Source organism: Rhincodon typus, chromosome 4, assembly GCF_021869965.1.
Source record: "Rhincodon typus isolate 14 chromosome 4, sRhiTyp1.1, whole genome shotgun sequence".
Taxonomy (NCBI): domain Eukaryota; kingdom Metazoa; phylum Chordata; class Chondrichthyes; order Orectolobiformes; family Rhincodontidae; genus Rhincodon; species Rhincodon typus.
This window is the reverse complement of record NC_063335.1, coordinates 112,300,862-112,313,517: the sequence shown is the minus strand read 5'-3', so window position 1 is coordinate 112,313,517 and position 12,656 is coordinate 112,300,862. Positions and strand designations below refer to the sequence as shown.

The 12,656-nt window shown below is 42.6% G+C and overlaps 1 protein-coding gene across 2 annotated transcripts in view; it reads left to right on the top strand.

Annotated features, from left to right (window-relative positions):
• Positions 1-12,656, top strand: part of LOC109919143 (cadherin-7-like) — a 139,312-nt gene that overhangs the window by 38,861 nt on the left and 87,795 nt on the right. The window contains exon 2 of one of the 2 annotated variants that reach the window (XM_048595788.1): positions 7,652-7,979. In XM_048595788.1, the coding sequence (XP_048451745.1) occupies positions 7,779-7,979 (201 nt within the window). In that variant the 5' untranslated portion in view covers positions 7,652-7,778. Of the gene's footprint in view, positions 1-7,651; positions 7,980-12,656 lie in introns of those variants that run through there. The other variant, XM_048595789.1, reaches the window with a different exon arrangement.

Genomic DNA, 12,656 nt, shown 5'->3' with positions numbered 1-12,656 from the left:
TATATCCCTTCCAGCTGTTTCTCTGCTAAATGAAATATAGACCTTGTCATTATCCAAAATTCACAGCAGACACCTTATAAAATAAATGAACAGCCTATTTCTTGCCCTTCCTACCTTTTTTTATACTATTAAATAACCTGATGGCAAGTGCATTCTTTAGTTTGTGGAATCTGACATTTCAACACAGCAATTTCAAATCATCAGCAGTGAAATTACTGCAACCACAACATGCATTGTCATTGCTCCTTGAATGTGGTAAAAACATCCCCACATCACTTCACAGGAGAGCTTCCTGTCAAAAATGTGACTGGTAGAAGAAGAGACTGAAATCTGCCTTTTAATGAATTTTGATACCAATAAATATTTTTCCTTTTCCTTATCAGAGTAGGTTCAGTAATCCTTGCTCAGACTAACAGGGAAAGCATTCAGTTATCAGCTTGCCCTTGCCTTCCGGAGGGAGATTTCTTGTTACACAGCCCAGCATTGAGTAGACTGATTATCAAGTCCAAAATGGAGATTGTGTGGATGGTAACAGAATTATTATGTTGCCTGACTTGTAATCCAGACGCATGGAACGATAGTGCAGAGTTCTGAGTTGAAATTCCTCCACACCGCTGAGGGATTTAAATGCAGTTACTTAAATAAATCTGAACTATAAGCTTTAAGAACGTAAGAGCTAGGAGCAGGAGTAGGCCGTTCAGCCCCCTGCTCCACCTTTTGAAGTGATCATGGCTGATCTCACCTCAGCCTCACTCTACTTTCCTGCCTGGTCTCCATAACCCTTTAACCCATTACTAACTAAAAATATGTCTATCCCCTTAAATTTACTCAATGTCCCAGCATCCATTCTGGGAGAGTGAATTTGACAGATTCACAACCATTTGAGAGAAGTAATACCTCCTCATCTCTGTTTTAAATCAGACATCCCTTATCCTAAAACTATGACCCCTCATACTAGATGAGGAAACATCCATCCTATGTCTACTGTGTCAATCCCCCATAGCATCTTACATGCCTCAATTAGATCTCCTCCCATTGTTCTGAATTCCAAACAGTATAGTTTCAGTAATGTGAACCATGAAAATAATGGTTTAATATAGAAACCCAATCACATCACATTTCTGTTTTTCATCTGGTCTGGCCAACATGAAACTCCAGGCCCAAAGTGAGATGGTTGACTCTTAAATGACTGTTTTCAGGGTCTAGTAAAGGGGCAAGTTGCAATAGCCCCAGGGCACTGCTCATTCATTAGAGAGAGTGATGACTGATGAGGATTTTAACTTGTAGGTCAAGTGAGGGGAGAGGTTGAGAAGGAGAGCACTTTGTGGTAATGTCAGCCAGCGTGGGATTTGAACCCATGCTGATAAGGCTATTTTGCATCACAAACCAGCCATCCAGCCAACTGAACTAAGATGCTGAGCTACATCAATAGTACTACAAAAACCACACATTAAAATTCAGCCTTGGGCTGGCAACAAGTTTCTTGAATAAAATATATTTATGATTATAATCCACACAAGCCACGAGGGCTCACAATCACCTTCCTGAGGGCAGTTGAGATGGACCCCTGCTAGCGATGACCAAATTCCATAAATGAATAGAAACAAAACTCCTTTATAACATTAAAGCCTATTGGATAAGGATTGAATTTCTCCATTGCTGAGCGTTTCTGATATTTGCTGTGTATAGATTGTCGCTGTGCTGATGCAGCAGATCTTTCAGATAAAGCACTAAACTTAACCAATTGGCTGCGTAAAAAAAAAAGTCCTGTTCTTGCTATTTTGAAGAAACAGAAGCTATTCTCCCTGGGGTGCTGGCAAAAAAGAAATCAATTGCTGAGAACAAATTATCCAATCACTGTCAGATTGCTGTTTGCGGTATTTTACTGTGGCAGCCACATTTCCAACATTGCTACAGGTTATTTTTCCAACAGTTTATGTCCAGTGTAAAGGCCACAACATTACAGAACTCAAGTGAACTATCACTTATGCTAAACTTGGAAGGGTTTAGGAAAGATTTACAAGGATGTTGCTGGGGTTGGCAGGTTTGAGCTATAGGGAGAGGCTAAACAGGCAGGGGCCACTTTCCCTGCAGTGTCAGAGGCTGAGGGGTGATCTTATAAAAATCATGAGGGGCATGGATAGGGTGAATAGCCAAGGCGGACGAGTCCCAATCTCGAGAGCATAGGTTTGAGGTGAGTCGGGAAAAGTTTAAAAGGGACCAGAGGGATAACCTTTTCACTCAGGCAGTAGCTGTAAAAGGAAGTGATGGAGACTGGTACAATTACAACATTTAAAAGGCATCTGGATGGGTAGATGAATAGGAACAGTTCAGAGGGATAGGGGCCAAATGCTGCCAAGTGGGACTAGATTAATTTAGTATATCTAGTTGGCATGGACGAGTTGGACCGAAGGGTCTGTTTCTGTGCTGTACAGCTCTGTGATTCCGTGATTCTTCAAGCTTTATAGTTGAGATGAAGGTAAGTTTTGTTTGGATGTCTCCAAATGAGTCCAGGTTAGGGCCTATGGATCAGTTGGAAGTAAATACACACAACACTGTTGATATGGGCAGTTTCAGAAGTGGAACAATAGCCCAAGAAATGATTGAGGACAATCATCTTGGTGAAGGATTAGATAGGAAAGCATATGGAGCTTCCTCTTCAGCCAAGATCAGATTGAGGCCAGACCACACTGCAAACCAGTGAAAACTAGGCAGTAGAATTTAATGAATTGTAGCAGAGGATTAATTTTGTCTTAATTTCATTACCAGATGTGCTATCCTATAACTTATCAATTTTTCTCAATATTAATACACACCCTGTTCCAGACAATGGCATCAATTGAAACAGAAAGGTTGCTAATGAGCTGCTCCACAGTGGTAACAAGATTGAGAGCCGCAAATTAGCAAGGCTCCTCTGACAGCACCTTCCAAACACATTACCATCAAGAAGGACAAAGGCAGTTGTCGCAAGTTCCACCTAAAACCACTCACTGCCCTCACTTGGAGTTGTATCACCATCCCTTCACTGTTACTGGGTTAAAATCTTGGAATTTTCTGCCTAACAGAGCATTGGACAATAGCAGTTGAAGGAAGCTCACCGCTACATTTACCAGACCAACTTGGGATGGACGATAAAGGCTGGCCCAGCCAGCAAAGACACATTGCTTGAAAAAATCCCTGAAATTTGTGTGGGGGAGTCTAGTTCTGTCCTGTATCAAGCTGGGGACCATTCTCCCCAACATGGAACAAGGCATCAGCTCCACAAACTCAACAGCGATGTCCACCCTTTTATTAGCAATTCTTGTAGTAGGTCATATTTGATTAGCTGGTGTCTGTTTGACTTTGTGCAGTGTCAATTGGATAGAATTAAGGACATGATTTTAAAGTCATTGGCAAAAGTACCAAAGGCAACTGGTGCAAAATATTTGTGGGAAAAGAAGCAAACTTGGTGTTTCATGCCCAATAACTCAGATTCCAAAGAAGAGTCAGATTGCATTTGAAATGTTCACTTTGGCCCTGAGTTTCATTGCTTAGTCAGTTGACTGGAGAAGGCCATTAAAAACTGTCACCCATATTTCAGGCTTTTGGGTAGGGTTGGCATGGGCAGGATTGGCAACCCAGGTGACCCATGAAGAGGCTAAGAAGATGCCAGCTTCTCAGGCAGGCCGTGCAAATAAATTTCCTCTGGGCTCAGTGGTTTTCAAGAAAAAAACTCACTTCCCCCTCCCCCCCACTCCCAGCCCCTCACTTTGCTCACTCTCCATGCCCCATCCATTCCAAGTTATAAACCTGTACCCTAGCATCTACCCAACAATGTGGTGAACTGCCCACATATATCGTTTACACAAAACCAGAAGGACAGACCCAACCCAGCCAATTCCTGCCCCATCAGTCCAGTCTCAATCATCAGTAAAGTGATGGAAAGTGTCACCAACAGCGCTACCAAGCAGCACCTGCTCAGCAATAACCTGCTCAGTGACGCCCAGTTTGGGTTCCGCCAGGGCCACTCAGCTCCTGACCTCATTACAGCCTTGGCTCAAACATGGACAAAAGAGCTGAATTCTAGAGATGAGGCGTGAGTGTTTGCCCTTGACATCAAAGCTGCATTCAACCAAGTATGGCATCAAGGAAGCCGAGGAAAATGAGAACCAGAGGACAAACTCTCCACTGGTTAGAATCATATCTGGCACATAGAAAAATGGCTTTCATTGTTGGAGATCAGGCACCTCAGCTCCAGGACATCTCTGCAGGAGTTCTTCAGGGCAGTGTCTTCGGGCCAACCATCTTCAGCTGCTTCATCAATGACCTACCTTCTATCACAAGGTCAGAAATGGAAATGTTTGCTGATAATTACACAATGTTCAGCACAATTTGTGACTCCTCAGATACTGAAACAATCCATACTAAAGTGAAGAAAAACCTGGACAATACCCAGGTTTCGGCTGATACATTGCTAGTAGCACACAAGTGCCAGACAATGACCATATCCAACAAGAAACAATCTAACCATCACTCATGACATTCAATGGTGTTACCATCACTGAATTCCCCCACTATCAACATCCTTAGGGTTAGCATTGACCAGAAACTTAACTGGACTGGCCAGTGAAATAAAATAAGCAAGTCAGAGGCTAGGAAATCAGCAGTGAGTAACTCTCACTCTCTTACTCTACAAAGCTGTCCACCATCTACAAGGCACACGTGAGGTGTGTGATGATATGCCCGTCATTTGCCTGGATGGGTGCAGCTCCAACAACACTTCAGAAGCTGCCAGTCTGCTGAGAAGTCACACTTTATGTGAGCAGGAGTTGTTTGAAATATTGAAGGAAGGTTTTTAAACAAAGGAAATGCTAAGTAAGGACAAAACATGAGAGTTCTAAGTGGAGAATGCATCAGCCTTGCGTGCTGTGATTTAATTATTGCAATAGATATTGGGCAGTATGGAACTTAAGTATTGCTGAGAAGACTTATTATTTTGTTGAAGCATTTCATCTTGCATGCATCAGGACATTTTGCAAGAATATCAATTCCTGGGGAAAACCAGCATTTTTGCCCTGAACAATCAGAGTTATCCTGATTTAATATTTTTTATTATTTAAACAAAGCCTGGCTTTGCTGTCAATCAGGATTAATGAGAGCATTGTTCATGGAAACACTTTCACCAGTCATAGCCCATTTTCCTTCCAATTAGCATACTCCTCTCATGCAATATAAATGTTGCTTTGTCTTTGAATTAGTACTCTTGCAAAATGTCCTGATTTAATTATTCCATGTTCCCCTGCAGCGCTGCAAGTATTTCTTTACAATTCCTTCACAGGATGTTAGTGGTGCACTCATAACCCATCCCAATGCAACAGAGAGTGTTGCTAGACGAAGTCAGAGGGTAGTTAAGGGACAGTGACATTGCTGTGGGTTGAACAGTCACATTAAGGCCAGATTGCGTGAGAAGAGAATATTTAATTCCCTAAAAAGCATTGGTGGAGCAGATGGCTTTTTGCAACAATCCAATCATTTCATAGTCATCATCACAGATGCTGCTGCCATTTCTTTTTCTCAAGCTCTAGATTTGTTTAGTTTCCTGAATTTAAATTCCTCAGCTACCATAATGGGATTTAAAATCTATTTCAGGATCAGTAACAACTTAACTGTTACATCACTGCACCCTCCTGCAGACTGTGCTTCCTCTGCACTTTCTGGAAGTAATTTTCATTGTGGTTGATAATGAAAATTACAATCAGGAGAGATTTATATAAACCTATTGAATAGGTATCACCCTTGTAGAGTCCAACGATCTGATATGTTCTCCAGGAACTGAATGAAAATGTGTAAAATTGTGGAGATTTTTTAATCTAACTTAGCGTAGGAAGACAAGATAGTGATAGGCACATCAGATCAGGAGTAGGTGGCTCTGCTGCCTCACAACACCAGGGACCCGCGTTCAATTCCCCCTCGGGTGACTGTCTTGTGGAGTTTGCATATTCTCCCCGTGTCTGCATAGGTTTCCTCCAGGTGCTCCAGTTTCCTCCACAGCCCAAAGATGTGCGAGTTAGGTGGATTGGCCATGCTAAATTGCCCCATAGTGTCCAAGGATGTGTGAATTATGTGGATGAGCGATGGGAAATGCAGGGTTATAGGGATAGGGTAGCTGGGGGTGTCTGGATGGAATGCTCTTCAGAGAGTCAGTGTGGAATTGTTGGACCGAATGGCTTGTTTCCATACTGCAGGAATTCCATTCTATTCATCCCCTCAAGCCTGCAACACCATTTAATGTTGAAATAATTTCATTTAGAGTCATACAGCACAGAAACAGGCCCTTCGGCCCAACCAATCCATTGCAAACATAATTCCAAACTAAACTAGTCCCACCTGCCTGATCCTGGCCCATATCCCTCAAAATCTTTCCTATTCATGTATCTATCCAAATGTAATTTAAATGTTGTAATTGTACCTGTATCCATCACTTCCTCAGGAAGTTCATTCCACATGCAAACCACCATCTGTGTAAAAAATTTACCTCTCATGTCTTTATTAAATCTTTCTCCTCTCACCTTAAAAATGTGCCCCCTAGTCTTGAAATCCCCCATCCTCAGGAAAAGACAACTACCATTAACTCCATCTATCCTCCTCATTATTCATAAACTATCAAGTTGCCTCTCAACCTCCTCTGCTCCAGTGAAAAAGTCCCAGCCTATCCAGCCTTTCTTTATAACGCAAACCTTCAGCAACATCTTCGTAAATCTTTTAGCTAGTCATCCATAGGCCTAGGCAAACAAATGGGGCTACAGATCCAAATCCATCACAGTACTTGATGGAACTTAAATACAATTAAAATAATTTGGAATTGAAACCCTAGTCTCTCATACAATATAGGAATGGACCAGGTGGTCCACCGAACCTGATCCCTCATTCAATCTGATCACAGCTGATTGTGAGCTTCAAGTCCCTACCCACTACCTACAAGATGCACTGTAGAAATTCACCAAAGATCCTCAGACAGCATCTTCCAAACCCATGACCACTTCCATTGAGAAGGACAAGGGCAGCAGACATATGGGGAACACCATCATCTGCAAGTTCCCTTCATGCCACTAACCACATTGACTTGGAAATATATCACTGTTCCTTCATTGTTGCTGGGTCAAATTCCTGGAATTCCCTCCCTTAACTGCATTGTGGGTCAACTTATAGCATGTGGACTGCAGTTGGTTCAAGAAGACAGCTCAACACCACCTTCACAAGGGCATCTAGGGATGGGTGTTAAATGCTGAGCAGCCAGTGATGTCCATTCCCATGAGTAAATAAAAAAAACTCCCCATATCCCTTGATTCTCTGAGAGACTAACATTCTGTGTAACCCAGTCTTGAATGTACACATATGTAAATGTGACCAGGCTGCCATGGATTGTTGTAAAAACAAACTTTGCCCTTTAGGGACAAGACCCTTCCCTTACATGGTCTGTCGGTACGCATGGGTCCAGATCCCACAGCAATGAGGTTCACTCTTAATTGCAATCAGCAGCAATTAGGAATAAGCAACCAATGCTGATCTTGCCAATGATTCCTAAATCCTATCAATGAATAGAAATAAAATACACTCAACCTTGCAATAAGGTGTGAATCTAAAAGTCACCTCCCTTTTATTTCCTTTCCAGGAATGTGACGTGCTGAGCCATTTTGTGTGAATTTAACCTCAGTGTATTCCAACCAGCCCAGTACTTTATTGTTCAAGAAATCTGCGTGACTAATTCAGTTTGCCAGCAGACTTGCCGAGTGCCAGGAATGCTAACCTGGTGTGGACGGTGGACTATCCTCATGGGATGTGCAATGGCAGAGTACTGTCTGATAGCTCTAGCTCACTCTGGAGCCGAACCAGCAGCAAATCGGCTTCCCTCTCTGCATCGCGTCAAGAGGAAATGGGTGTGGAATCAGTTCTTTGTATTGGAAGAGCACCTAGAAACTGAGCCGCTCTACATCGGCAAGGTAGGTCTACTTGAGATGAATGTCCTACCTTCTCAACCTTGCCCCTCACCTGAGGTGTGGTGACCGTCAGGTTAAGCTCACCACTAGTCATATCTCTCTCTCTGTCATGAAAGCACAACCCTATGATCCTCTGAGACTATAGCAACTTTACCATTACCTACTTGAAATGAGTTCATAAAATACTTACATTTATATAGTGCCTTTTACAAGCACCGATGACCCAAAAGCACCTGACAGCCAATGAAGTACATTTTTAAAATGTTGTCCAAGTGATAATGAGCAGATAAATATCTTTTCTTAAAATGCTTTGATTGAGGGGAAAATATTAGCTAAGATCTGCGAGTTAATCTCTTGCTTTTCTTCAAAAGGATACCACATGATCTTTTAATTCGCATGGATGACTGCAAACAGGGCTTTGGTTTAACATCTCATCCAAACCTTTGACAATGCAGTACTGCCTCAGTCACAAACCAAGGGAGTAGCCCAGACTTTGATGGTGCAGACCAATGACACCTGAACACACAAGTGTCTCAAAGACAACAGAGTTACCAATTGGCTCACAGCTGGCACAAGGATAAATTATGTCTCCCAGCTTGTTAAAGCTTACCCCAGGATGTAGTATTTGCCAGACTGACTGATAAACACATCATCACGTTCCCTGGGCAACGTCTGTATCTTGGGCTTGCTGCAGTGCTCCAGCAAAGCTTAGCACAAGTGGAAGAACAGCACCTCGCTTGGGAACCTTGCAATCTTCTGAACTCGATATTGAGTGCTACCACACACAACCCATTGTCAGCTACTAACATGACTGTTAGTACCAGTCTTCTAAGTCAGAGAGTTAGCTGTACATTCTCCCAGACTGACCTTTACCCACTCCTTTGTCTGTCCAACTGTTCATCTCTCCCTTTGGGCTCTATCTCCACCTATCATTTACTCCTCACCCCATCCCCTCATCCCTCACCCCAACTTCTGCATCAATATCAACATTTACTTAGCAACCATCAGTTCTGAAGAAAGGACTCAAAACGTTAACTCTGATTTCTCTCCACAGATATTGCTGAGTATTCTCAGCAATTTCTGTTTTTGTCTCTGATTTTTACCATCCACAGTTCTTTTCAGTTCTCTTGATTGATAAATGTCTTTAGATAGGGATCTCACTCAAACGTTGAGCAGTCAAATGTAGCTGTTTTTGAGTATCAATCCCTTCTGAAGTGTCCACTGTTCTGTTTGCTTTGCTCTCGGTTCTCATCTAAGAAATTCCTTAATACCTTGACTAAGTTTCTGCTGAGCTGCTTCCATCCCTCTTCATCTAACCCTGACTTTCAATTCCTTTCCCACACATAAGTTCATTTGCCACACGTTAAATACATCACTGTCAATTGTTCAAACTACTAAGGGAGCAAGTACAACCAATGATCTACTTTCTGGTGTTGAGATGCAGTTGGGAGGGTTATAAGGATTCCTTTCCTGTTCCACAGCTCCATTGCCCACAATAATTGTTGAATGCAAAAGAGGAGGTGTTATTGCCAATTTCAGCCTCTGAAACCCATCAGCCAGGCTCTGAAATGAGCAAATTAACAACTAGTTTATTGAACCAAAAGCAACTTCAACATATGTTAGGGATAAAGCATATCCTATAGACAAACTGAACTTTGATTTCTGGAAGCCACTTGACAAGGTGTAACTTCAAAAGTTATTTCAGAAAATAAAAGCTCATGGTACAGCGGGTAACATGGTAACATGCATACAGGATTGGCTGTCTGGCAGAAAACAGAGAGCATGCATAAATGGGTCAATGTCTGATTGGTAGGATGTGATGATTAGGGTTTCCCAGGGATCTGTTCTGGGGCCTCTGCTGACATAGATGAGGGGAGCAAAGGTATGGCAGTTAAAAGACAAATGACACTGAGACAGATAAGAAAGTATGTTGCTAAAGACAAAAAGAGGCGTCAGATGGATAGAGGTAGTTTGGATGAGTGGGCAAAAATCTAACAGATTGAATATAGTGTTGGAAAATGTGACGATGTTCACATTTCTCAGGAAAAATGGAAAAGCAGAGTATTATTTAAATGGAGAATGACAGCAAGAATTCCAAGGTGCAGAGAGATTTTGGTGTTCTGTTTTGTAAGTCACAAAAGGTTAGTTTGTAGGTACTGCAAGTAATCCAAAAGGCCAATGGAATACTGTTCTTTATTATAAGAAAAATTGAATGTAAGAGTAAGGATGGTATGCTTCATTTATACAGGACATTGGTGAGACCATGTCTCAAATATTGCGTGCAGTTTTGGATTCTGAATGAAGGAAGGATGTAAATGCGGTGCATAGGAAGTTTACAGAAAGACTGGATAGGCTGGGACCCTTTTCACTGGAGCGTAGGAGGTTGAGAGGCGACCTGACAGAAGATTATAAAATAATGGGAGGTATAGATAGAGTTAATCGTCGTTGTCTTTTCCCTGGGATGGGGGATTTCAAGACTAGGGGGCACATTTTTAAAGTGAGACGAGAGAGATTTAAAAATGACATGAGGGGCAAATTGTTTTACAGAGGGTGGTTAGTGTGTGGAATGAACTTCCAGAGGAAGTGGTGGATGTAGGTACAATGACAACATTTAAAAGACATTTGGGTAAGTACATGGATCAGAAAGGTTTGGAGGGATATGGGCCAGGAGCAGGTAGGTGGGACTAGTTTAGTTTAGGATTATGTTCGTCATGGACTGGTTGGACTGAAGGATCTGTTTCCGCGCTGTACGACTCTATGATACCTAGAACGAATGTGTGGTCTAAGGAAGATAGATTAGACCAACTGGTCTTGTTACCATCGTAATTTAGAAGAGTGAGAGGGTGACCCGATTATACCCTGCATAGTCTTGACAGGGTAAATATAGAAAGATGCTTCTATTTCTCTGGGTGTGTTAGGGTCATGCTTTTGGGAATGAGATAAGGAGAATTTTTCTCTCTCAGAGGGTTGTGTGACATTGGAACTCTCTGACTTAGAAGATGGTGGAGGTAAGGTCATAGACTCAAAAAGATTGGCAGCATGAAAAAAGGCCCTTCAGCCCATAGGGTCCGTGCTGGTTAAAAACAATCACTATCTATTCTAATTCAATTTTCCAGTATTTGGCCTTATATGTCTTGGTATCATAAGTGTACAAGAAACTACCTCTTCATTGTTATGTGGGTTTCTGTCTCTACCACCCTTGTAGGCAGTGAGTTCCAAATTCCCTCTAGTGAAAAAAAACTTTCCCTTACATCTCCTCTAAACCTCCTGCTCCTTACCTTACATCTATGCCCCCGATCATAGATCACCCCACCAAAGGAAAGGTTTCTTCCCATCCACCCAACATATACCCTTCATAATTTTATACATCTCAATCATGTCATGTCTCAATCTCCTCTGCTCTAAGGAAAATAACCCCAGTTTGTCAAATTCTCTTCATTACGAAAACTCTCCAGCCCAGGCAAGTCTCCTCTGCACCCTGTCCAGTGCTATCACATCCCTCCTAGAATGTGGATTCCAGAACTGCACACAATACTCCAGCTGTGACCTAATCAACATTTTATGCAGTTCCAGCATCTCCTCCTTGCTCTTAAACTCTATACCTTGGCTAGTTAGGCAAATATCCCATATTCCTTCTTAAACATATTATCCACCTGTTCTGATACCTTAAGTAGACCAGTATATAATGCCCCGACCCTTAGAGCTTCCCAAGGTCCTATCATTCATTGTGGGTTTCCTTGCCTTGTTTGTCCTACCCAAGTGCATCACCTCATTTTTACCAGGACTGAACTCACTTTTCCATGGATCAGCCCACCTGACCAGCTCAGCTACATCCTCCTGTTCTCCCCCCGAACTATTTGAGTGAATGATTTAGTTGTCACATGTACTTTACAATGAGAAAAATAGTGAAAAGTTTTCCACTGTTGCCATGATCTAGCACCATTTTGAAATAGTCTGATAAGAAAATAAATAGAAAGGTGTAGCTTCAAGAGAGTCCATCAGTCCTAAGCCAGCTCATCATCAACAATGCCTACAGCTGCCAACCCTCCACCACCATCTCTCTACCGTCTACTCTGGACCCAACCAACATTGAAGTCATCAGGTGCCACCTTTCACCACGGGGCCATTTCTCCTCTGCCACCGCTTTGCCACCGTCGACACTGGACCCAGCCAATGATGAAGCTGTCGATCCTTAGGTACCATATTTCGCCGACGTCGCCTTCGCTGATGTGGCAGCTGCCAAATCCAACGCCAGGTCCCAGAAAAGTAAGTAAGGGCTCACTCGAGTCTGCGCTGGCCTCACTGACTGCAGCACAAGTTTGCCGCTGGGATCTCTCGCCACCTCCACAATGCCATCCGAGCTCAGGACAAGAGGTAAGTAAAGGAAAAAAGAACAAAAGGAAATCAAGAAAAGGGTGGAGAAAAAGTGCGGATGAGCCCTGGCTCAGAAGCCCTAAACCGCTGTTATCTTGATGACACATTTACCACAACACCAATTTTTCTCTCATCTGTGAACTTATTGATTTACACTCCCACATACAAGTCTAAATCATTTATATAAACCACAAACAGCAAGGGGCCCAACACTGCTCCCTACGGAATCTGAGATAACACGGTGTAGAGCTGGATGAACACAGCAGGCCAAGCAGCATCAGAGGAGCAGGAAAGCTGACGTTTCGG